The following is a 24,797-nucleotide window of genomic DNA, read 5'->3' as shown; positions in this document are numbered from 1 at the left end:
GATATTTTCTAGTATTTTTGTTATTATTAGTATTTAAAATATTTAAAAATACCATAAAATACAAGGAATACTAGAAATTACTAAAAATACGTGAATTGACAAAAAATATCAAAAATACTAAAAGCACAAAAATACTAGAAAATACCAGAAATAATAAGAATAACAAAAATACTAAAATTTTGTCAATTCAATGACTAAAAAGTCATTTCTAGTATTCCTAGTATTTTCTGATACTTTTAGTATTTATTAGATTTTCATAAAGCTTGCTTTTTCCTACCAATATTCATGTTAAGCCCAAAATTTTGACCAATTTCGATTCGTACACAAATAGTCTCTGTTTTGTGTCATTTGAGACGAATGTGTCCTCTCGCTTATGGGGAATTCGTATAGCGAATCAACGTCATGGGCGCATCATATGTCCCTTGTTACATACAGTTCTACGAAAACCATATACCCTTTCTGTTTCTGCAAATCTCAGATATTAATAAACGAGGCGAAACGTCAGCAACGACAGAGAAAAAACCAAGGAACGAAATGCTGTGGAGACGTGAGTGGGGATTTTTCACATATGAAAATTCTTTTCAATGTCATTGAACGAACAACAATTTTAAGAGCATGCCTGAAAATCGAGGGAAAATGAAATGATTTGTCAGTATATGAAGGCGAGACAGGCAGAAAGAGAGGCAGAAAGACAGACAGACAGACAGGCAGACAGGGAGAGGAGGAGATGGTTTTGGGGTCATCGGTGTGTCTCAATAGGAAGACTGCACTTAATGAAGATGATGTCGAGAAGGATGGATATGCAATGCATATTTCATTTGCCAGGGCTTTTCAATTTGTGCCCTGAATCCTGCCAGTGCCTGTGCAGCAGCAGCATACAAGGCTCCTGGCTCGTGGCTCCTGGCTCCTCTATACCTCGTTATGAGCTGCTTCTGCTCTTCATGGCACATTGCCATTTCGCTTATTGCATCCATCCATCCATCCCCCAAACTGATGAAAAGAAAGGCCAGCGAAAGCTGCCGGGGGAAAAGAAGTGGAGTCCTCGCTCATTGTCGTCTGTCTGGGCTGCAATTTTATGGCTGCAGCTGTGGCTGGCTCGTGGCATTGTGCAAAGTGCTCTCCTCGACAGAGTGCTGCTAAATCCCTAAGCGTCAACAGGGGAAAATGGCTTTCCGTCACAGAACGAGTGCCGCTGCGGGCGCGCGCTGTCTTTTGTGTCAGGAAGAGGGGGGCAAGAGAGGGATGGGAATAAGAGTGATAAGTGAAATGACTCTTAATTGTGGCAAGATTATCGCTTGGCTGCTGTGGAGCAACAGGTGCCACTCAAACGTTGCAGCGCATCTGTTTAGCAAAAGATTTTTAATTGATTTGAAAGCTCATTTCCTTCATGGGATTTAATTCGCATTAGTCTCACCCCCATCCACAGATGCGTATCTGAGTATCTGGCAGATACACGTCTGCTATTGACATTTTGAAGCCTCTGTCAGGGCAAAGTCCTTTGCTTCCTGCATGACATAATCAATTTTCCTTAACATTTTTCACTTAACCACGACCTTTGGACACCTGTGCCACATTTAGCGAGCGCGGCTTGTTGCCACAAAAAACAGGTTCTAGCCACAAAATATTAGCTAACCAGAAAAGCTGTTTTTCCAGCATTTTTTCAACAGCTTTTCCATGTGTACGTGTGTGTCTGCACTTAAAAACTGCGTTTAATGAGTAAAAACAAAAATACAAATAAATAAAACAGCTGTAAGCTGCAGGCCATTGAATGAAGTGTCAAAATGGGGCTTTTGATTTACTTTAAACAAAAAAAAAAATGCTTAACATTCAAAGAAAATTTGATTTTCCTAAGAAGAAAACGAATATTTCAATGCTTTTCTATTTTCTGATTGAAAATTCTTTATAATTTTCATACATCGAAGATTTCAGATGCCTTTTACACCCTTTACAAGCGTTGATCTTTAAAAATTTTTCGTAGAAATTTAATATTATCTCCAGAGGAAAGTGGGATCCGATTTGTATCCTTGCATATCAAAGAATCCAAGAAAATTCTATAAAAAAATTTCTAGGATTTTTCATACATTTTTCTAAAAAAGAAAGTAGCATACATTGTACATAAAAATTCAATTGAAATTCGTGTTTGTGTTTGCTTAAAATCAAGTTTGTTATTTTTTGGAATGAGTAAAACATTGTTTTCTTTTGGCAATTGAATAATTTTTGGCCACGTTTTGCTGCTTTTCGGTTGCCATGTCGAATCGCTCTGGCAACTTTTGATTTGTTGTTTTTACAGTCGAAGTAGGCAACCGATGGATGCCCCGTGCTGCCTGTTGCCTGCCTCCGAGTAGTTTTTAATTGCCTGCGCCCCCCACGCCTCTTTTTGAGGGGGAGGGAGTGACGTCAATTGGTTGCCAGAGTTTTAGATCATTGGGCGCTCTTCGCCGTTCAATGATTTCTGGCCAGTTTTCGCTGATTCTTTTCTGACATTTTGATTTAGTTTTTGTTTAATTCTATTAATTATACAATTCTTTTTGTTTGTCTGTCTGTCTGTCCATCCTTCCGTCTGTCTATCTGTTTGCTTGTTTAGAGACTACATTGAAATGTTCCCATCACTTGGACTTTGGTTTCTCTATTTGGCCAATTTCTAGTTCTTACAAAGTCATGGACGCTAATGGACGGCACGACAAAAGCTTGGGCTTTGATTTTTCTTTTGCCCTGTTTGTTCTCGTTGATTCCTTCTTTGCCTCCAGGTTTTTCTTCTTCATTTGAGGCTTATGGTTTATTTGCGAGTGTGTGTGTGCTGCACTTGGGGCAACAAAATGAGCACGCCACTTGAATGGAGGCGCCGCCGCGCATGGCACTTTAACTTTGACCCAGTTGACGCCTCAATTGCAACACAGCAGCAGCAGCAACAAACAAGCCACCATTTGAGGCACAAGCAACATCTCAAGAAGCGGCAGGCAACCATCTGAGGCATCAAGAAACATTATAGTAAATTTACTCGTGCGACACACATTTCCTGCTGAAGGGAGAGATGTGTCGCCTAAGGGCATGACTTTCAAATGGCATTTAATTGAGGTTTTTTCTGCCCAAGGGCAGGGCAAGGGATTGTGTCCCAATCAGCTTTATATATGGTATAGGGGGGGGTGGAGGGCCTCTCTTCCATAAATAGTTCCCATCGTTTCTATTGCTGGGAAAAGCTGATTATGGCAAATAATTACATTCCACAATCGAACGCCATATCTCGACTTTCCACTCTAATAAGTCGCGAGAATCATAGAGAGAGAGAGATTCCACCAGAGAGGGAAATGAAATTCCAGTTGAATAAATCACACTATTTCCACTATTGACATTATGGGAGTCGCCTCTCCCCCTCCCTCTCGCATCTGTTGCGCTTCACGCCTCGTCACACCGTGACTCCAATTGGGACGACAAATTCCACCACAAAAACGGAATTTTGGCAGCAATTTTGCCTGCAAAACGCAGTGCCAGTAGCCTTAAAAAAATACGTATTCGTGACACGAAATATTTGTTATTTAATAAACACGACACGCCGCCGACTGACTCTTCCACAAACAACGAAACTGCAGCTTGCGGAAAAATGTACTACTCGTAGAAATCATTGGGTGTCGACAACAAATATGCCCCTTAGCGACGGCAAAGAATAGAGTGCAAAAAAAGCAATCAGAAGCGATCAGCCGAGAGCCATTGACGATTGCCGAGACTCACAGACAGACAGCTAGAAGACGAAAGCCGAAGACGACATCCGACGAGAGACAGGCAGACAGAAGCGATACCCGTAGGCGACCCTCAAAGTCAGACAGAAGTGTTACCCGAAGGCCACCCACAAAGGCAGACAAAAGCGATACCCAAAGGCGATCCGCAAACACAGACAGAAGCGAAAGCCGATGACGATCCTCGCAGACAGGCAGAAACAAAAGCCGAATCCAAAGACAAGCGACCGACGAAGACAGACAGAAGCAGTCGTCAAAAGCTTTCTTCTATTTTTAGCGTCAAAAGCAAAGGGACTTACGTCCCTGATGCGATTTTAAAAATATTGCCATTTGGCCTAGGAATATCCCTATTCCCTATATCTGTAGGAATAATACACCCGTCAATAAATGCAGTTCTTTGATGGATAATAACCCTTTTGTATTAAGAGTATCTTTAATGGTCACCAAAGCACCTTTTCTAGTCAAAATCATCATACCCCTCTCTCCAAGAGGGTATCAAAATAATGTACATGCAAGAAAAGCAGGAAAAACTACAACTACATTTCATATGTACATGAAAATGAAATGAAAATAGAAAACGCAATACGCAAATAAACAAACAATTAGCAACAGTCGGCAAGAAGCAAAAAAAAATTCATTTTATATAGCAGCAGAGCCCTTTTGGCTCTCGGGTTTTGTAAGCGGGTCAGAAATTGTCATAATGATTTACGTGCACAACTCGCGAGTCGCTGTAGCCGTCGCCGACGACAAACAATGACACCTGCACAGGGGCACAGACCCTCACACAGCGGGGGTCACACGAATAGCACCAAGACCCACTTAAGGGGGCACAGATCTTGCATTGGGTTGGGGGCTTTTTTGCGTAGAAGGAATGGCATTTCTTGGGCAAATGTGACTCGAGCCAGGGAATAGTTTCTTGCATTCGATGGAATTTCACGTCAAAGTCGTGTTTAGATTTTGCTGATTCACTGTACACGTTCCCCATAAGCGAAGGGACACATTGGCAACGAAATTCACATCTCTGAGGGGATTTTATTTAACTATGGTAACATCTATTCTGCCTTTTGTCCCAAGAAATCGTCGAGAAGGTGGATAACATTTTAAGATCATATTTTATCTGAATTGGTCACAAAATGCTACGAAATTTCATTAAATAAACTTTCTTAATTAAAAAAAAAAAATAAAATTAAGAAATAAAATAAAATCAAATAAATAAATTAAAAATAAATAAACAAAATAAAAACAAATAAAGAATAAACTTTTTCTAATGCTGGTTTATCCAACTTAAAATTGTAACAGTGGAATATCTCAGAAGAAAAAGATTCAGAAGACCCCTATAAACCCTAATAAATATGATTTCAGAAGTATTCTGTCCTTAAAAAAACCCTTAAAAAGTGTTCCAAATCTACAGAAACTTTTCTAGCAAACTGTCTATAAAAATTGGAATCACTTTGTGAATGGGAAAATTGGTTTTTGGCCAAGGCCTTAACTATTTTTCCGCCAGTTAACGCTGCTATTATTCCGAGCACAGCTGTGCACACACAGTGCCGTGTATAAGTATATGTAAACACAGCAACACCCCCAAACCCACACCCACACCCACCACCGACATATAGCGATATGGGAATTTCATGTTTCTGTGAGAATTGTTATTGCAGCCACAGAGTCGGTCGTCGCGTTTCGATGTGACAAAGCGGCTCCCAGCTGCTGCTGCAACAAATTCTATTGTCAAGTGCAGCAACACCACGGACTCAGGGACTCACGGACTTTGGCTCTGTGTGGCATGGCCATCTATTGTTGTGGCAGCTTGGCTCTTTCTCTCCCTGAAATACGAATCGAGAAGGCTAATTTGAGGCGAAAATAGAATCGACAGGGCGCGCGCTGAGAATTGCGAAAGAAGAAATAAATGTGGCAATGAAAGAAAGGTGTGCCACAGAGATAGGGCGGGGGGGGCATGCCCCACACCTGTGCGGCGGCAAAACGAGTTCGGGCACTTGAGCGACGGCGTGTGGCAGCAATTGAATGTGAAAGGTCCCCTCCCCCACCCCCACCCACACACGTATCCACAGATTAAACGAAAATCTCTTTCAATATTTGCCCGATCGACTTATCCGCTCTTTGGCCGGCCATTAATCACGCCGATAGGAGGCCGTATAATCGCGAAATTTTTTCACGTGGGCGTCCGACTCCTTTCACCTTCTGGAAGGCAGGAAAATCCAGCTCATATTTCCAACAGCCAACAGGCCAGGCCATTCACTTGGTCATTTTGTGGGTCATGCCTATAAAGCCATAAACTGCACAATCAGCAGTGCAACACGATGCCGCATGCCGAATGCCGCGTCGCGTCTCGTCGCGGTGCCAAACTCGTCATCCCTCAAAGGCAAAGCAATGCTCGATCCAATTTGGGTAATGAGTGCACTCATGAGTGCCCTCCAATGAATGTCCGCCGGCAGGTAATGCAATATTTGGTCAAATGAAACCTTTTTTTGAAGACCTCCCGCACCAGAAAGGGAAACCCCGGAACAGCGACCCCAGACACACAGAGAAAACCGGAAGAAGGCGTTCATATATCGCTCGCTCTCTCTCTTCCAGTGGGTCTTGGCTCTCTTTCTCTCACTCTGCGCAGCTAGGAGGCACTCTCTCCCAGTGTGGCTGAGCAGCAAACCATTTTAGATTGGATTTTCATCGCATTGCCTCAACTTCTCTTGCTCTCTCCCGAAGAGACTTCAAGTCGAAAGGAAGCGTTTCTTCCGCTTCTTTATCTTTTTCTCTCTCCCAGTGTGGTCTAGAAGTAAAGAGTAGGTTCTCATGGACTCGAAGAGAGCGCACTCTGTCTCTGTCTCTTGATTTCTCCCCAATGATAGCTCCCTTACAGTGAGACTTTCTTTCTAACTCTCTCTCTCTCTCTTCCCCTCTCCCAGAGTGGGCTCCTGCACTCGGAGTGTACTCTTTCTCCTTCTTTCTTTACAGATATCTCCCTTCTTGGTCTTTTTTTCTGCAAGTGCAGTCCGAGTGCCGTATCGTGAATGAATGAACGATGAATCGTACGATATCCACTGTTGCTGTTGCCATGGCAATGCCAGTAGGAGAGTGGCGGCGGTTGTTGTATATTTTCTGTATATGTTTTATGTGTTTATTTTCTCATTTATTTTGACACAAAATGCAGCGGCAGGGGCAGGGGCAGAGGAGTTGCTGCCGGCGCTGCACTTGACTCCAATTACTGTTTACTGTTTACGGATTTACGCTTGCCTAAGCAGAAAAATCCATATGCCATGAAAGAATCGTATCTCTCCGATTCCCCCCAGTATCTGAGTGTGTGTGGGGGTGTGCATCTGTATCTGTGCAAGTGCATTCGAATATGACTAAAATTAAAAAAGTTATCAAACTTTCTGACAGAAACCTGGAACCTCGATGCCCACAGATGTTCGGGGCACGCGGCTTTCTGGTGCAGAAGAGATACTTCCTTTTCGTTGTGTTCTTTTCTGTTGCCTTTTAAATTGAACTGCACATTGGGGAATATCTTTTCGTGGTGCAGTGAAATTTAAAAGGGCAAATGCATCCAAATGGAAATTTCTGCATGCAAATGCAAAGAATATTGTATTTCATGCCAACAAATGGGACAAAGATACTCTGAAGATACAGATACTTGTGCTCTAGACACGGTACACCGATGCCAGTGTATTTTCTAACAAAAGATACTCGAATTTAATAGATACTTGCACTTTTCATTGCTCTAGATACATTGCTCAACGAATTCCAATCATTTTCCAGCCATTAAATACCATTTTGAGTTTATTTTCCTATCAAATACACTGCTTAAATGTATCTAAGAATCTTTGCAGCTCGAATTCCCAATCTAATGGATTAAACACCTCGAAATAATTTATGATTGATTCAATAAATGCTTCTAATGCCACAATTAAACGTGAATATGCAGTGGCTTCGGCAGGCGATTTATTCGATTAAATAATTTAAGACATTTAAAAAACAAAGTATTTTGTTGGCATTGCACACACACATTTTAGCCCGTATAATAATCATGAATAATCTAAAAACAATTCCATTCGCGGCACAATTCAATTTTTGCCTGTGATTTAATTTATTAAAAATAAATGGATGTTTGATTGAATTAGTCGCTCAATTGATATTGATATTTGATTGGAATGAACCGTGATAAAAGAGAGAGAGAGAGAGTCGTAGGAGAGAGGAAGAGAGAGTTCTATGAATATTTATGATAATTTTTGACAGCAAAAGCCATGAAATCCCATCACTCAATTAAACAAAAATTAAATCACTGCCAAACCACACTGGGAGAGGGAGAGGTAGCCGTGAGATACTTTAATTAAGAGTGCAAATCCCCTGCTGAGTCCCATCCATCCGCTGCACGATGCACACACAATTATCTGTGCATTGTTGCAGCATCTGTCCGTTGCATGTGGCACTCAATTTGTATATCAAAAGCCAAACATTTCCACCGCTGCTGTGGCGGCTGTTTCCCCGTCAATCAATCAATCATCTCTAACCCACAGGAACAGGCCTACCCACTTGTTGCATGCCACTTACCATTGCGTGAAACATCGAGCTCGACAAGATTTTCAAAATTTTGTATATCCGGCGGCAGGCGTCCAATTTCATTGTCACTCAGCCCCAACTTTCTCAGGCGATTCAATCTGAAGAAATTCTGCAAAAGAAAGAAAAGATTTAGACCTCAGAGCACGACACAAAAACACATCAAAGATACATTCAAATGTCATTGCATTTTCCGCTTTTCTCTGAAAGAAAGAAATTGCATTGCCCCTCGATATTCGTGGCCATAAATCTCCTTCAAGAGTTTGTCATTTGTTTTTGGGAAGCCGTGACCCAAACGTCGTCCATTAGAATGGAGCCATGGATAGGTTCGGTTCGGTTCGGTCCGGAGGAGACTCCGTGGGGCTGTGCTTTCTTTTCCCTCCGACTGGGGGTACATGTCGCCAACAATTCATTTATGAAAACTCACGACTTTGATTCGCAAATAAATTATGTCTCTCTGTCTGTCTTTTTGGTACTTTCCAAAAGTGAAGGGAGACCCCAGACCCGAGACCCCAGATCCCCAGACTCCACTCCATTGACCTTCCTTCAGTGCAATGTGGAGTACGACCCATCTCCCATCTTGCCGTCCCTTTTTCATTTCCACACCCACATTTTCACATTTCCACTGAGTCATAGACCTCAAGGTTAACAGCCGCAGCGGTCGGCTGGTCGTCGCCTGCCTCTTCCTCTTTTTATAGCCGCCCCCCCTGCGGGGGCCCGCAAACATTTGTGCCACCGCAGGAATAATAATGAAAATAATTCGTAGTTCTCGTAGTCATCATAAAGTTTATTAAATTCTTCTTCGGTTTCTTTTCTTTTACTTTTTTGGAATGCCCTGTAATACGTGTGAACACAAGGGAAGGGTATATTGTGTTTGCCTAGAGATGGGACACACCCAAGGGAGGGGAGAGCCAGTCTGCTGTTGGAGGAGGACACATGCCAGGCCATGGATTCCCCTGAGGTTTGTGCCGCCCTGTCTTTAGATACGACTAAATTTCTAAATGTTTTGCCTGTAAGAAGTTTTAGAGGAACTTTTTACCCATCTACTATCCAGAACTTAAGAGATACAAGTCTCTTTTTGGTATTGCTATAATCTAGCTAGAGGCAGAAGACTTTTTGTTAGCCTTCGTTAGAATCATATTTATTTGGGTCTTAAATACTTTAATTATTTTTTAAAATATTAATTTGATCTGAGAGGACCTCTACCCTAGAAACCTGGACAAATAATTGAACCAAATAATATCCCCCTCCCAATTCTTCGACCTTGATCACACGCTTTTTTTATTTTTTTCTTTTAAAACATCATAATTTGTTCTGTATAATTTTCTCCAACAAAAAAAAATTAATTAGTCTTAAATACTTTAATTATTTTAAAAAAATATTAATTTGAGTATTAAATACTTTAAATAATTTTTAAAAATAAAAATAAAATATCTATCGACCAACAAAAAAAATTATTAAAATTAAATATTAAAAAAAAAAAAAAAATAAAATTTCTATCTACTAAAAAAAATCATTAAAATCGCATCGCACATCCATACAGCATATGGAAAAATATGGGAATAATCGTCGAATATTTTGCTCTATTTTTAAGCAAGATACTTTGGCTTAAAAATATACCCCTTAAAATGTCACATTTTTTAGGGTATCCCCCAGTCGCTACTCTCAGTTTTAACCCGCTGTTGGCCCCCACATGACAATGGGAAATATGAGTACTGCTGTCCGTATGAGCCGCCGCTGCTGCTGCCTTTGGGGCCGTGACTCAATGAGATTGTTGACCCACTTCCAAAGAGACACAGAACAAAAACGAAATTCCACAAGAACACACACACACACACACAGACACAGACAGAACACACAGATACACGTACACGTACTTTTTGGACTTACAAATCGAATGGAATTCAAAGAACGAAACTAATTCTCTCTTTTTGGGGCCACCACGAGAGACAGAGAGAGAGAGAGAGAGAGAGAGAGAGGGAGAGAGAGTCAATGCCAAGCGCAAAAAAAAAGCAGCAAAAAATCAACGAACGAGAGACAAAAGGAGGTCTAAGCCCTAGAGGGACTGGACTCCATTAGTGCCTCCCACAAAAAAAAAACCTTTCAACAAATCATGCGTCAAAAAGTTGCAACTGTCAGGCGACTGACGACAAAGGCGACAGGCACACAGAGGCCGAAGAAAAGAAGAAACTTGCATATGAAAATGGCCCAAAGCGAAGTGCAGCAAAGATGGGGCGGGGCAATGGCCGAGAGGAAAGAATTGGAAGCAGGAGCCTTGGATACCCTTTTTGAAGGCAGAAACTATAGCTTTTTGAGGCCTCAACCGATCTGGATATAGTGCTCCCATCTTAGCCATTTCCCACTTCAACTAAAGCCTTAAGCCAGATACTTTTGCATCTTTTCCAGGGTGGATTTTGAAAGTGGCTTCAGGCTCTGTTAAAGCTCCCAAATCATCTGTACACACACATGCAAGCGGATTCCATTTACGGATTTCCATATATTTGCTCGCTTCCCAAAACCCTCGCTGCATATAACCATGGAAATGTATGGGCGTTACTCATCGTAATATTTATATTGTCTTTGGGTTTATCGCCCTTGTCTTGCAACCCATGGGATCGATAGGGTATTCCACCAAAAGAGGCACCCATGATGACAATAAAAGCCAAGTTCTGGCGCTGGCGCTGGCACTGGCTGGAGCCCACAAAAGAGAGGCGCATTCCCTGCTCCATGCAACCCACGCTTGCAACTTGAGTTTTGTTTGTATCTTTGCCTCCCTCTCTCTCTCTTGCCTGCTGCATGGACCATAAATTACCGGCCGGCCAGCAGACACCGGCCGGCAAATGCAATGTGGCTGCAACCTACCAGTTTTCTATGCCACACACACACACGCACACTCACACAGAGAGCGAGAGAGAGAGACAGGCTTTGGCTTTGGGGCAGGCACGACGACAGCCACAGCCACAGCAACACTTTTACTATTGTATCTAGTCGGAGCAGGCGCACAGCAAGTGGCAGAAGGCAGAGGCACTGCCGAGACTGGTTGCAACACAGCAGCGGGATTGGTGGCATGTTGCAGCTGAAACCCAACGATAATTTGATTTTCTGGCAAAGGCAAAAGCTTTTTATAAACGAATCTGATTTTCAAACAATTCAATTTTCTGTTTGGTTAAAACCCAATTTGTTTGCCTAATGGAATGTATCTGCTTCTAGATGAGAAACTATGTATCTCAGAGATACATCTGGGCTAAAGGGCAAGGGGGCAGGGCACTGAACCATGACATGTAAATGCAGTGCGCGCTTCGCTGGATTTGAGCAATTTTTTAAATGTTTCTGCTTTTTGTATCTCTATCTGCAAGTGTAGTCCGTGTATCTGTGTATCTGTCGCTCTTTCTGTCTCTGTTTTTTTCAGGGTTGTGTGTGCATGTTGCCGGCGACTAGGCGCCCAGCAACCAGTAGCCCGCGACACACACACACGCCTCGAGGCCGTGTGGAAAACGAGTTATAGATACATTTTGTGTGGACGAGACGCATCTGAAGCGTATAACCAGCTGAGAAGCTAGAACCAGAGACACGACCCGACACACGAGTGGCAACAATAATGTGGCCAGAGAGTGGCTTCCATGGCAGCCACGTTTAGTATTTCACGCCGCACTGCATCTTCAGATACACATGCGGCAGCGGCAGCACCAGCACCACTTGTAGATACACAGATACAAATATGTGTTGCAAATCCGCAAAAACAGAGCCCGTCTCCGGGTGGCATCTGGGCGCATCTGTGCGCCTATTCGAATCTGTACATCTTCATTTTTCTATCCAACGCAAACACACACGCACGCACACCAGCAACCAGTAACAGTAACAGATACAGTATCTGCAGCAGCAGCATCTGCATCTGTGTTTGTTTGTTAACAAAACTTTCTTTATAGCCGATGATTGCAACAGATACGAACTGCAGACAGCTGCTGGTGCATAATTTAGTAGCTTTCAAAGGCAATCCCATTAAGTTTAGTATCTCTCAGATGCAAATAAAGAAATTGCAACGCAATTGCCATAAATCTGAGTTATATCTTCGGAGCGGGAATCTTTGCCAACGAAAGCAGATGCACTCCTCTCCCGCTCTCTCTCTCTCTTTCTCTCTCTTCAACTGTATCTACGTATCTTTGTGCTTAAACAAAAGCTAAACAGAGCCTCAGATACGAATGCCATTGAGAACAATTAAGTGGAGAGAACGTTTCGAGGGGGAGAGGGGGGAAACCGGTTTCAAGCAGCGCTAAAGATAGATCTATCTATGGCCGGTAGAGGGGGGCGGTGGGGGGAAGTCTAGATTCTGTGTGTGACGAATGGAAAAACTAAAAACAAACACGAAATAAAACATTCCACATTCCACAGGTGGAAAGTACAGTTCAAATTGAAAACTGCACAAATGTATCTATGGAATGTACCAAATGTATCTGCTACTATTAAGCATGCAGTTTTCGGTTTCTTTTAGTTGGGAACCTCTTAAAAAATCACCAATTAAAGTACATAAAACCAAGATCGACAAATCTCTGAGGAAAAAAGATTTTTGAAGATTTTCTATTTCTAATTTTGGAACATTTTAACTGGAAATATATAGATCACGCTTGGGGGAAATCAAGCGAGATAGAGACCATTTCTAGATTATATTCCAATGACAATTTTTTAAGAAAAAATATAATTTTTCAGTAATGGATTTATAAAGTAGAATATTTGAGATTAATGTATATCAGAAGTCTGTGCTAAGCCACACTGCGAGAGAGAGAGAGAGAGAGAGGGCTTATAGACAGAGAATGAATGAGCGGACACAAGAGAGAGCGAGAGGGAGGGGGAGGGGGAGGCATAGAGAGAGGGAAAGCAAGGGAGAGCGAGAGGGCGGTAACGTTAGCCCTGAACCTGGAAACTTTCCTTCTTCATTCTGGCTGTAATCATCGGATCGGATAGCCATAACTTTCTAAAATCTAGTAAGAAAAATTATAATTTTTAAGGATTCTGGGTTCTGCCACAGGACTTGCTTTTGGAGGAGGTAATCTATGAGGTAAACCGGATATAAAAATACAATTTTGTACATTTTTGGTCGATGGATTTTAAGGGCCTCCAAGATTAAGTAAAATCCAAAGAAAAATAAACTTTGAAAACTTATTAAATTCTTTGAAAAATGTTTTGCAAATCTATTTAAAATTGTTGCAACAATATTTGAAAGATATCAATCCCTGAAATATCCATAGATACTGTAGAATACCGCTATGACAGCTGTAACTGGCAGATAGTGCATAATTATCCACAAATATCCGGTCTATTCCTCTGCTTATTCGATATATAAATCTCTTCAAAGCTAGAAGAAAATGTATCTCGAATTATAGCCCAAAGATAGATTACACAAAACACTGTCCAAAGAGCCACTAAAAACCGAAAGCCAGCGGTCATGTACGATTCGATACGATTCGATCTTCGATTGGAAGTGTTTCCCATAGCTGCCTGCCTTTTCATTGGGGTTTCTCCTATGGTCGAACGCCTCGAATGCCGATTACTGCCAAAATGATGTCATTGCCGCGCTGCTGCTGCTTATTTTCTGGGTCCCACTTTTGTGGAAGGGAAGGCGGGAAGGGTGCACCTGGGCTGCGACGGCTTCAGGTTTCGTAAGCCAAGAGGTAGACAATCAGGCAATGGATGGGGGCAATGCCAGGGCGATAAGGTGGCGATTACCTGGTATCTTATCTTTGAGCCGTGACTAATTGGCCCAAATGAATGGCGGAGGGCCCCAAACCATGGGTGGGTACTCTCTCCCCTCCCTCCTCTCTTTGTGTGTGTGTGTGTGTGTCTGCCACAAATTCTGGTTTGTTCTTGGGGTAGGTCCTCCCCCCCAGCCCCTGTCAAGAGGCGTTTCGCTGCTCTGCCACACAATTGTTAACCGAAATGAATGGCCTGTAGATTGAAGTAGATTGAGAGCCAGAGTCGATGCCCTACCGCTTATTGTTGCCTCTGACAACGCGGAAATGTGGTTCTGCATAAAAAAAGGGTTGTCCAGAGACCCCTCCCCCCCACAGTACATCAGTACATCCGTTGCTGCTGCCATCGTGATTGCTGTGAGAGACTTGTGTCCATTGTGGCAGCAACATGTGGCAGCGGCGACGGCGGCCGTTGAACGATGCTCTAATAAAATTGTGTCCGACTTGTGGCAGACATGAATTTGCATTAGAAGTTCATTAGTGAAAGGAGGAGGAAAACTCGAGGAAAACTCTAGGAAAACTCTAATGAAAACACAAGCCACAGCGACCGCAAATAAATTTGCAACCAGAGAAGGGGAACATGGACGGGGGGCTGCTCCTTCGCTTGGGTTGCAATTGCGGGGAGTACATGCATCTGTGTGCCACAGCACTCCTGCTCCGCCCCCACTCGTTGCTATGTCAACGAGACTGCTTCTGTTTATGTCTGTCCGACTCTGCCCCGCCGTTGTGGGTTCTCAGAGTTCTGCTTATTTGTTGTTGATTCGTCTATCCGGCAGATACAGATACACTCGCACACTCGCAAACGGAAGACCGCTGACAGAAAGAAATCAGAACCAGAAGCAGATACAGATACAGATACAGCAAATACAAATAAATTGCAGTTCAACGGAAGCTTCAGAACTTTTTCAATTATATCTAGTACATCCCATGGAAGTGATGGATTAGTTCCACATTTATTCAGATTAAAGGCAGATACTGGAAAAATATCAGAAAATACTAGAAGATACTAATATCACTACTAGAGTAGTATATTTTGTTTTAAGAATTATACTAGAAAAATAATAAAAAGCTGTTACTAGAATTTACATAATTAATGCTAGGAAAAATGCTGTTACATTACCAGAAAAATACTAGACTGATATTGATATAGATCAAAAATAAATACATACTAAAAAAAAATTCTCAACCGATACCAGAAACATATTGGAAACAAATTTTCGATTGAAGTTCGAAAAAATCTGCAATGATACTGACAAAAATACTAATCTTGTACTAGAAAATACTAAAAAAAAAAAAAAATACCAGAGAATATTGAATATTGGAGTTAGAATACACAAATACACAAAAAAAAATTATAAAAAAATAAAAAAAATCATTATTCTAGCTGAATATCTTATAAAAAAAATTACAACATTCGATTGTACGGTCGGATTTAAGACTAAATACGACCTGAAATTACATCACCAAAAAACAGAAGCGGTTCTTGAGGTTGGGTTACAAAATTACAAAACTATGCGAATTCGGTAGGACGACCTTTACAGCATTTTTGATGCTAATATAAGAAGTATTGAGCGATAATTTGTTCAAGTTCTTTTAACAAGAATCATCTCTCTTAAAGGAGATAATAATAAAGGAAAACATGACCTTAAAAATACCAAAAAAATACCGAACAGTTAACTTTTGGTTTTTTTAATAGGTTTTCACCTTAAAGTGCCCAAAATTATATGGAAATCTATTTTTATTGATTTTGAATGTTTTTGGAAGTGTGGATTTTATGTCGGCAATGCAAGAAAAATGCTAGAAAATACCAATAAAATTCTAATGCCACAACAGTGAATCAGAAATACTCTGCGAATGTCTCCTCCATAGATTCAGCGGGGCAGCGGGTGGAGGGTCCAATATTATCATAGGGGCAGCACTTGGCTATTAATTGGTATTACAGCCGGTGGCTTTTGATGTTGACATAATGCCCAAGAGTATCTTTGTGGCTGTGTCGATGTGTATCTATGTGTATCCACAAGTTGCGTAATTGTGGATTCAATTATGCATGCAACGCCCGACAGCCACCATGCCACCAGCCCCATGTACAGCATGTACTCAATATTAAAGCTTGTGCATTGTTAAATGTTAAAGATGCCTCCTCCCCCTTCCCCTGCCCCTGCCACCGCCCCGACCCGCTCTCCGCATTAATTAAAGACTTCCGCTCGGACGGAGGCACCGTCTTTTGTCGTAATTGTTGTCTGCTGTTCCCAAACGGTGGATGCCGAAGAAGCTACCCGTCGTACCAGGAGGCTGGCCAAAGTAGACCCTAGGCCCGAGGGTCAATGTCCTTCCAGGAATGTAGACTACGCGCCGAGGCGCATCAACCCTCTCCCGTCGTATCTGAGAGATGCGCAACAAGGTCATCCTCAGGGAGGTTCAGGTTTGACAAATTTGTTTGCTCTCCGATGATGGACCTTTCGGTTTGTTCTTTCAGATAACCCGATGGTTCGTAAATGTATCTTAGAATATTTACAAAGAACCAACTAAACGTTCACTCCTTCCCATTAATATTTAAAGTATTCATTTCCCAAACCACGGCGGAAACTGTAAAGGTCCCGCCCAGACCGAATTTCATTTCAATTTCCCCACGCACTTTTGAGAGCCCTGACATTTGTGGCACCACCCACCCACACACTCACCTTGGGCAAGTCCCTGATGTGATTGGCGTCCAGGAAGAGCTCCTCGAGGGTACGCGAGTAGCGTAGTATCTCCTCGGGCACTTGGGGCAGGGAGCAGTGGCGCTTGTCCACGAACTCCACCTGCCGGTTGCAGCCCTTGAAGATTGGAATGCACTTGAACATCGCGTCGCGTCGCGTCGCTTCGGGTCGGGCTTACTTTATTGGTCGTTTAGTGAATCTTTTAGATATTATTTTCGTATTTTCCTTTTTTTTGTATTCGCTTAAGTTATTTCCCACTGTGGTTGTTGCTGTTGTTGTTGTCGATTGTTTTGGGCCCAGGCTCAAACAACAGCATACACGCAGAAATGGCCAAATTGTTGCCACATTTGTTGTTTTGGCACTTTTTTAACTTTTCTTTTTTTTTGTTTCACGTTTTATTTTATTTACATCGATTATCGCACACTTTTTGACCACATTTTGGCCAGAATTTGATTCTGTAATTTATAGGAATTTTCATTAATTATTTGTATATTTTTTTCATTTATTTATTTCTTATTTATTTCACTTTGCGTCACGTTATCCGCGGTCTTTACGTTTGCGTTATGACGTTATGCGAAAAATAAACGGCAAAAAGGTAGCAACAAAAAAACGCACAAAAGAAGAAGAGAGACCTTGTCGCTGACAACAACAGCAACGTTGAGGAGTTGTTTGCCCGAGAGTGAGAGAGAGATAGAAGGAGAAGGAGGGAACAAAAGAGAGACACTCAAAAGAGAGCGCGTTTTTGGAGTCTTATGAAAATGAAATTGTTTGTCGCTGCTAATGTGTGTCTGGGTGTGTGTGTGTATCAGTAATAAGAGAAATAATGAATAATAATCAATTCTAATTGGCACTTAAGGGACCCGGGGAGGGGGCCAAAGGTAAAGGCAGGACAGGGACAGAGACACTTTATGCATTTCATCACGTAGTTGGTAGTCGCATTTGTTGCTTCTCTTTCCACACAAAACACAAACAGCACACGGCCAGCCAGCGAATGAGCCGAAAATGAGGGAATGACGGGGAGCACAAAGAGAGACAGACACACATTCCAAGCGGCATAAAAGTGGGAAAATTATAATAAAAGGCGAACCAGAGACACACCCAAAAATCGGAGTTACTTTTTGTGAGCTATAGTACATTTTAGTTAACTCCTCACCCTATACTCATGCACCTTGCCGCCACTGTGCAAAGAGCGGCGTATGTTTTGGAATTTACACACAACATACACACACACCACACACTTAACGCACTCCAAGCTACACCATACACACACTTTTGCACACGTATACGATGCGCAACAACAAAATGCTGGTCTTAGGCGGCGAAAAAAAGGAGCTAAGGAGATGGAGTGAGGGAGACGGAACTCAATATGAACGACAGCATTTTTCTCGGTTTTTTTTTTCGTTTTGCCTCGTTCTTGTTACCACCTTTCGCACGCTTTAACACGTTTTGACTTTTCGGCCACTTTGCGAATAAAGTAAAATAAATTTACTGTACAGGGAAAAACGCAAAAACAAAAAACAACAACGAAAACGACGCGCGTACAAGGCTCGTTTTTTCCCGCAGGCGGCAAACGTTTCACGGTTTCACATGGGAACTTCAGCCAAAAGATTATCAAATGGCACGGCACTGTTATTGTAGCACATTTAAATATTTGACTCTCCAAGAACTTTTCGAATTTCGCTTTCAGTTAAGTTAAGTTACCAAAATCATTAAAAGGCGCGCGCTGTTGCTGCCGGCCGAGAAATTTTAAGTTACCTGCAAATGGCTTCGATTGGAAATAAAACAAAAACACGCAAAAACCACCCAAACCAAAACACACGACCAGTGTGACCGCGAATTTAACGATAAAATATACCTTCCGACCCTCAGAAATATACCGAAACATACCGCCTCTTTTTCAAAATGTACCGTAAATATACTGACGAATTCAAGTTCTATTTTACATATTCCGATTTTGATCTTCCGTCGAATATTACTAACTATATAAAACATTTAGCCATGCCCACATAATTTTATCCGATTAATGAATCAATTTTTTACTTAACTGGCTTATTCGAAATACTTGCTTTTATTGGTTCTTGTCAGAAAAAAGGTGTTAGCGAAAATGGCCAACAGGCAATACGGTCCAGAAAATGCAAGCAATATTAAAACAGATAGTACCTATCACGACCAGTGCTGCCAGTTTAGCTTTTTCGGGCTAGATCTAGCATTTTAGAGGTGGACTAGCATATAAAATTTGCAAATAGCTGTTCAAGGCTGTTTAGCAATTTTTTAAAATAGATCCTTTTTTTGATTTTTTGTTGAATACAAAATATCGGAACTAGCTTTTTATGTATTTTGTGATGGAAACCGACACTTATCGTATAAATTTCTTATAAATTCACTGTATTTATTCAAATGGGAAAATACCGCAACTGCGAATTGACATTAAAATATTTTAAGTTAGTTTAAAAGAACGACAAATACTATAACAGTCAAGAGTAGGATGCTAAGGTGGCTAAACCTCTTTTAGCATATTTTTATTTGTTTGAAATCTAGCTTATATTGACTCTGAAAACCTGACAGCACTGATCACGTCAGACGATTGAACTAACTAAGCCCACCTAAACCCCTCTATTTAAACAGGCGAGAAACTTGAATTAAGTCGGGCAAAATAATTATATTTGTAAATTCTTCTGATAGATCCACCACACCCTATCTATCATCTTTTCAAAAATTACCACAATATCTTACACCTGAACAGCGCTAAAATTATCACATTTTCATTATTTTTGGTGGCATATAATAGTACCCCCCTTGGTCTAAAATGGGTTAATTTAATCGTTCTCCGTCAAAGATTAGAAACCATATTCCCTGATTTTGATATTCGATTTGATATTACCAGCTAGATAAAACGCTCGGCCCTGCCCACATAATTTTATCCGATTTATTAACATATTTTCAACTTGACTGGCTTATTTTAAACACTTTCTTTTATTGCATTTTGCGTAAAAAGAGGTTTTAGCGAAAAGGGTCAAACAAAAAAGGTCTTAGCGAAATAGGTCAAAACAAAAAAACCAAAAGGATAGTCGTTCATATTGCTCAATTTAGGGATTCCGTGGAATAATTCTGGCTAACTAAAATTCTTAGTTCTGCCCACATAGTTTTAGGCCGTTGATGAATAAATTTTCTTTAAGATTGGGTAGTTTTTAGTCCTTGCTTTTTTTGTATTTTGACTAAAACAAGGCTTAAACAAAATAGTTCAACAAAAAAAAACAGTCGCTATGTTGCGTGTAAGCCCTAGTATATGCCTTTGTATACCCTATTTTGTTAAAACCCAAAACAGATCTACATGTATGTATGTAATTTTTGTTGTTGTCCCAAGTCCTTTGTGGGATTGCTGAACTATAAACGATACGAAGAGGTTGGGATACGAACGAACATTTACTATTAATTTGGATTGATACACTTAAATTTTGGATCTGTACACTATGGAATTTTCTGCCAAGGAGTTTAGAAGGGTGATAGCTACGCAGAACTGATTAATCGGCGTTCATCAGTGTATCGTCATCGCCGTCACCGGGCGCTGTTAGTACATCATTCAAATATTCCTCGTTGTCATAGTCCTCAAAGTCATAGCCAATATGGCCGGTGTCGCGCGTCATCTCCTCCAGTTGTTCGGACATCGAAATGTAGTCCGACAGAGGCACAAACTGTTCCGGATCTTCGTCGGCCATCATCGTGCGCTGGACGGGGATCTGTTGTGGGGCCAAGTAAATGTTCAAGTTGGAGACGAACTTGTTGATCCAAACGGTTAGGTTGTTGGCCAATATCTTCTGATATTCGCGTAGGTTACTGGTCGTGTAGAACTCTTGATCTGCAGGGATGCCATACACAATATTTATTTTCAATTTGTCAACAGCTTAAGAGTTCTGTCACTCACCCGTAAACTCCCTAATCTTATCCAGTATCACAGCACAGAGCGGCGAGTTTTCGTCAACGATAAACTGATCGTTGAGCAGGAAATCCTTCATCTCCTCGAACAACACGCACACGATCTTCTGCATCTGGTTGCGCTGCCGCAGGAGGATTCGCTTCTTCAGGCTCTTGCAGCGACGGCGATGCAGTTGCTTGGCCGCTCGACGCTGTCGCAGCTCCTCCTCCAGGTACTCCAGGGCCCTGTCCATGCTCATCACCTCCACGGGCGGCTTGGGCTTCATTTGGTTCTGCAAGGCGGCCAATTGGCGGGGCTCGAGTACGTTCTTGTAGGTCTTGATCGTGTCCTTGACCCGGACCGGCAGGGGATCGGCCAGGCGTTCAATGCGGGCCGTGCACGTTGGCATAAAGTACTTTTTGGAGTAGTAAACCGGCGGCTTGAGTAGCTGTGGTGAGATCGGGTCCTTCTTGGGTGTGGCCAGGAAACAGATGTGCTCTTCCCGCGACAGCACGTCGCGGTCGATGATGATCTGGCCCGTGTGCTGGCAGGGTCCGTAGCAGGGATGGTATCGGGGACAGACGCAGATGAACTTGTACAATGCCTGCTGCTCGGTTGGGGGAAACTTGACCAGACGCTTGATGCGCTTGGCCCGATTCTCGCGCACGTGCACCATGGCCAGGCGAGCATTCAGCTCGTCCGCCACTGTGGGACCATCGGTCTCCTTGGACTTCATGGCTTCCTCTGGCTGGCGCATGCATGCCAGCTTCATGAAATTGAGAGCCTCCGCGACGGTCTGCTTCTCGTTCTCCAGCTTGATGGTGCGCGGTGGCATCGCGGACATCTCCTTGAAATTTATAGGCTTTTTGGCCATTTTACCGAATAAAACAAGAATAATTCAACAAAAAAACGAATGAGTGGGAACGCAACGAAACGATAGGTTTTACGGGTTCCTATGAACTGATGGAATGGATGACTTTTTTTTTTCGAAATCCAGCTCATGGCATGTCTTGACCTTACGGCCTTCGGTCCTTGCGAATCAAATATGTTGTATGCGTCCCTTGCCGATTTTCACAACGTTCCCGCTCGTTCCTTTTAAGGGTAAATGTTTTTTTGTATGGCAAATGTTCGGTTAAAACTGATGATGGGCCGCGATTTATTAAGAATTTACGTGCAGAAAGCCTGTTGGGGTATCCCAATCGAATATAAAGCTTTTGTGCGATACAAACCTCTCTAAAATTTTGTAACGCATTGTTTCCAAGGGTATCAAAATGTTCATCATTCCGCCGGAATGTTTTTTATTCGATGTTTAGCTGCCATCACCACAACTACAACAAAAAGTAGCTAGGTGGCGCGACGAAAGACACTAGGTGGCGCGACAAAAGATGCTAGGTGGCGCAACATGGAATGTTAACAGAATGTTGAGCTAACGTAAATTTTGTGTAGATGCCGTGTAGATATGAAACGTACAAAGCTTCCGTTCTATGAAACTATTAAGCCAGGATCTGGATATGCTGGACACGAACCTAGCGAAGCAACCATGCTTCCATTTAAAAATAAGCATTTGTCTTTATATTAGCCTTAGCCGCCGCCTCTGGGAAAAAGAAAGCTGAGAGGCCAACAGTTCCAGGAGTCGCCTTTCATGGAGTATCTAACCACTAGGACCCTACGACCGCGCGACTATCTGGCCCTTAATGTGGCCTTGAAAGTTGGTCCTCGAGCATTCATTCTCATCGGCTGTACGCTCCAGTCACAATTATTTATTACTTGCTACGCCTCAATCGATCAAGACGTGATTTTGGATAATTTAATCGACCAGGGGACCGCGATTTATCAAGAATATAGATACAGAAACTATTTGGTGGTCAGACATGGTCAGACATTTAATTTTTGCCCACATATGCTTTTTCGACGATGATGACCACCCACACAAATTTTATATAATTAAGAGCTATTGAAATCGGTGGATAAAATTTAATAATAATTTAATAAATAAATCTTCAAGCTTTAGTTCCTCCAATACAAAGACAATACAAATTACTGCTAAAATTAAATTTCCTCTAAATTTTAGAATAAAACATCACTTATTTCACTTATTTTTATATGGGTTTCAATAGCTCCCCCCCGGCAGAGGTGCGAAATTATTCCACCAGAAAATCAAGTAGAAAGTGAGCGATAGGACGAAGCCTGATTCGTTCAGTCCGCTTTGGTCGAGCTTGTTGATGTAGTGTTTCCACAGAAGTATACATACATATATCCATACCGCCCAAGAAAATCCCAGACATCCTTCCTTTCTAATTACCCCATTGAGTGGCGTTTCTCAGGACACCCCCTTTTCCCATGGCCCCCTTGTCTCTTTTATATTTATAGTTTGTCTAATATTCACTTAAGAATATTTAACCAGAAAAAGGCTAAAACGATTTCGAGAGACACAAACAAACAATCAGAAGAAAAATAATAAAACTTGAAAATGCAACTTTTTGGGGCTGTTGTGGCTACGCCGTTGCAAGGTTGCTGCTTCTTTTGCCGTTGTTGCCTCTTCTTCTTCTGCTGTTTTGTTGCTGCTGTTGCTGTTGTTGCAAGTTGTTAGTGGCTGTTGTTGCAGGTTTGCAAGTGCCACTGACAAACACAGCTGTCGAGTGTGGCGCTTAAATGGCAAGTAAACTGCAGCAGCACCAGAGCCGTTTGCTTTGCTAATTTTCCAGGCCGCCTTTGGGTGCACTTCTCTTGCACCACCTCCTGCAATTGTGTGGGCGTGGCAGCAACAACAACACCAGCAGTGGCACCAGCACCAGCACCAGTTGTGAAGTGTGGCAAGGTGCTGGGGCATGGGCGTGGCTGTGCACTTGCTGCTTATTATTTGCACTCGGCGGCAAGGCCAACAGCATAATAAATTGGTGTGAGGATGAGGGGCAAGCGTCTGGGGGTGAATCGGAAAATCTTTTATTCATGAATGCCCCATGCCGCCATCCGCCCCTCCTTCGCCCCATAAAAATTGCACAATTTGAAGCGGGTCCTCGTCCTCCAGTCCACATTTTGCGGCAGACGTATGTCCAAAAAAAAAAAAAAACAGAAAGAGTGGAAAAAATTTACGCGCCTTGGGCGGTGCTCTCAAGGATTTCGGCAATGGCTCTCTTGGTCGGAAACCATCCCCACCCGATCCCCCGACTACGTCTTGGGCGGGCTGCAGGCGATAGTTGCATAAATCATAAAAGGCGCGTTTCAGCTCCTTGCTGCCACACCTCTGCCCCGCACTCGAAGAAGGACTTTACGACACTTAAGCACCCGCTTGTCGAGAGCCGGAGAAGGAGTGAAGGTGCCACAGAGAATGTCTCCAAATGTCTGAATTTGATTGCGCGGCCACAACAGGCGCTTCTTTCCACGGGCTCCCTACTTAATCTTCAATGGGTTGCAGCAACTCCCCTTGAAATACTTCCAGCATTTATTTATGAAGGTCTGAAGGTCCTACCCCCGCTACAGCCCCAACTCTTGAGTGAATATCTGTAGATTTTCGAGGCTGGAAAATTGTGTTAATGTCGGGGAAAAATGGCAGAGAAGGGGTACTGATGGAGAGCTGGCGAAGGTGTGGAGAGGGGCGAGAGCTAGAGGGAGCGAGACGGGAGTGGATTCCGTGGGATATAGAGAGGTAGAAAGCGTGGGCAAAGCAAGATACAGATACATTGTTGAGAGACACTTTCGTGCAACAAGTTTTGTATTGGGGAAAAAATCCCTTCAGGCTGACATTCTGCTCTTTCGGCATTTGACAAACCAAAAAACTATTCCCAAAATTCCAAACTTTTCCAAACAAAACGTAGATGCTCGTAGAAGTTCGATTTAAATTGAAATTGAGTGAACTAAAATGACAAACACATCAACTAAAACAGATTTCGAAAGATTATAGACACAAACAATAAATAATTTGCATAATGTGAGAAATGTGTGGATAAAGAGAAATGTTTTTGATGCAAAGTGATGAAAAACAATTTTAAATATTCAGGAGGAAGATATGCTCTAAAAGATATTAATTACGATTTTAGTTTGGAGAAAATGTTTATAACAGACAACTTTTTGTAGGAAAATTCAAACAAAAATGCCTTCTTTGTTTTGTAATTCTCAGATTTAAGGTCAAATATCAATTAAT

The 24,797-nt window shown here is 42.1% G+C and overlaps 2 protein-coding genes across 13 annotated transcripts in view; both read right to left on the bottom strand.

Moving 5' to 3' along the window:
- LOC108155077 (protein lap4) overlaps window positions 1–18,585 on the bottom strand; it is a 69,342-nt gene extending 50,757 nt beyond the window's left edge. For 6 of the 12 annotated variants that reach the window (XM_033389576.1, XM_033389581.1, XM_033389579.1 and 3 more), the window contains exons 1-3: window positions 18,445–18,546; window positions 16,726–17,198; window positions 8,295–8,412 (exon numbers count right to left, since the gene is read on the bottom strand). In XM_033389576.1, coding sequence (XP_033245467.1) covers window positions 8,295–8,412; window positions 16,726–16,887 — 280 coding nt within the window. In that variant the 5' untranslated portion in view covers window positions 16,888–17,198; window positions 18,445–18,546. Of the gene's footprint in view, window positions 1–8,294; window positions 8,413–16,725; window positions 17,199–18,444 lie in introns of all 12 variants that reach the window. The other 6 variants (XR_004472004.1, XM_017285680.2, XM_033389575.1 and 3 more) reach the window with 3 other exon arrangements.
- Window positions 18,586–19,835: 1,250 nt separating this feature from the next.
- Window positions 19,836–21,631, bottom strand: LOC108157809. Its single transcript, XM_017290006.2, has 2 exons — window positions 20,666–21,631; window positions 19,836–20,599 (listed from the first exon to the last, which is right to left on the bottom strand). The coding sequence occupies exons 1-2, from the start codon at window positions 21,528–21,530 to the stop codon at window positions 20,265–20,267; spliced, it is 1,200 nt and encodes a 399-aa protein (XP_017145495.1). The 5' UTR covers window positions 21,531–21,631; the 3' UTR covers window positions 19,836–20,264.
- Between the last annotated feature and the right edge of the window lie 3,166 nt (window positions 21,632–24,797).

This window comes from Drosophila miranda, chromosome 2 (assembly GCF_003369915.1).
Source record: "Drosophila miranda strain MSH22 chromosome 2, D.miranda_PacBio2.1, whole genome shotgun sequence".
Taxonomy (NCBI): Eukaryota; Metazoa; Arthropoda; class Insecta; order Diptera; family Drosophilidae; genus Drosophila; species Drosophila miranda.
This window is presented reverse-complemented; position numbering and strand designations above follow the sequence as displayed.

What these genes read in the sequence shown, in the direction of transcription:
- LOC108157809 (XM_017290006.2), bottom strand. Translation starts at nt 21,530, where the DNA reads ATGGCCAAAAAGCCTATAAATTTCAAGGAGATGTCCGCGATGCCACCG. An exon ending in TAAGATTAGGGAGTTTACGG is followed by an intron (nt 20,600 to 20,665) that starts GTGAGTGACAGA and finishes GCATCCCTGCAG; the next exon opens with ATCAAGAGTTCTACACGACC.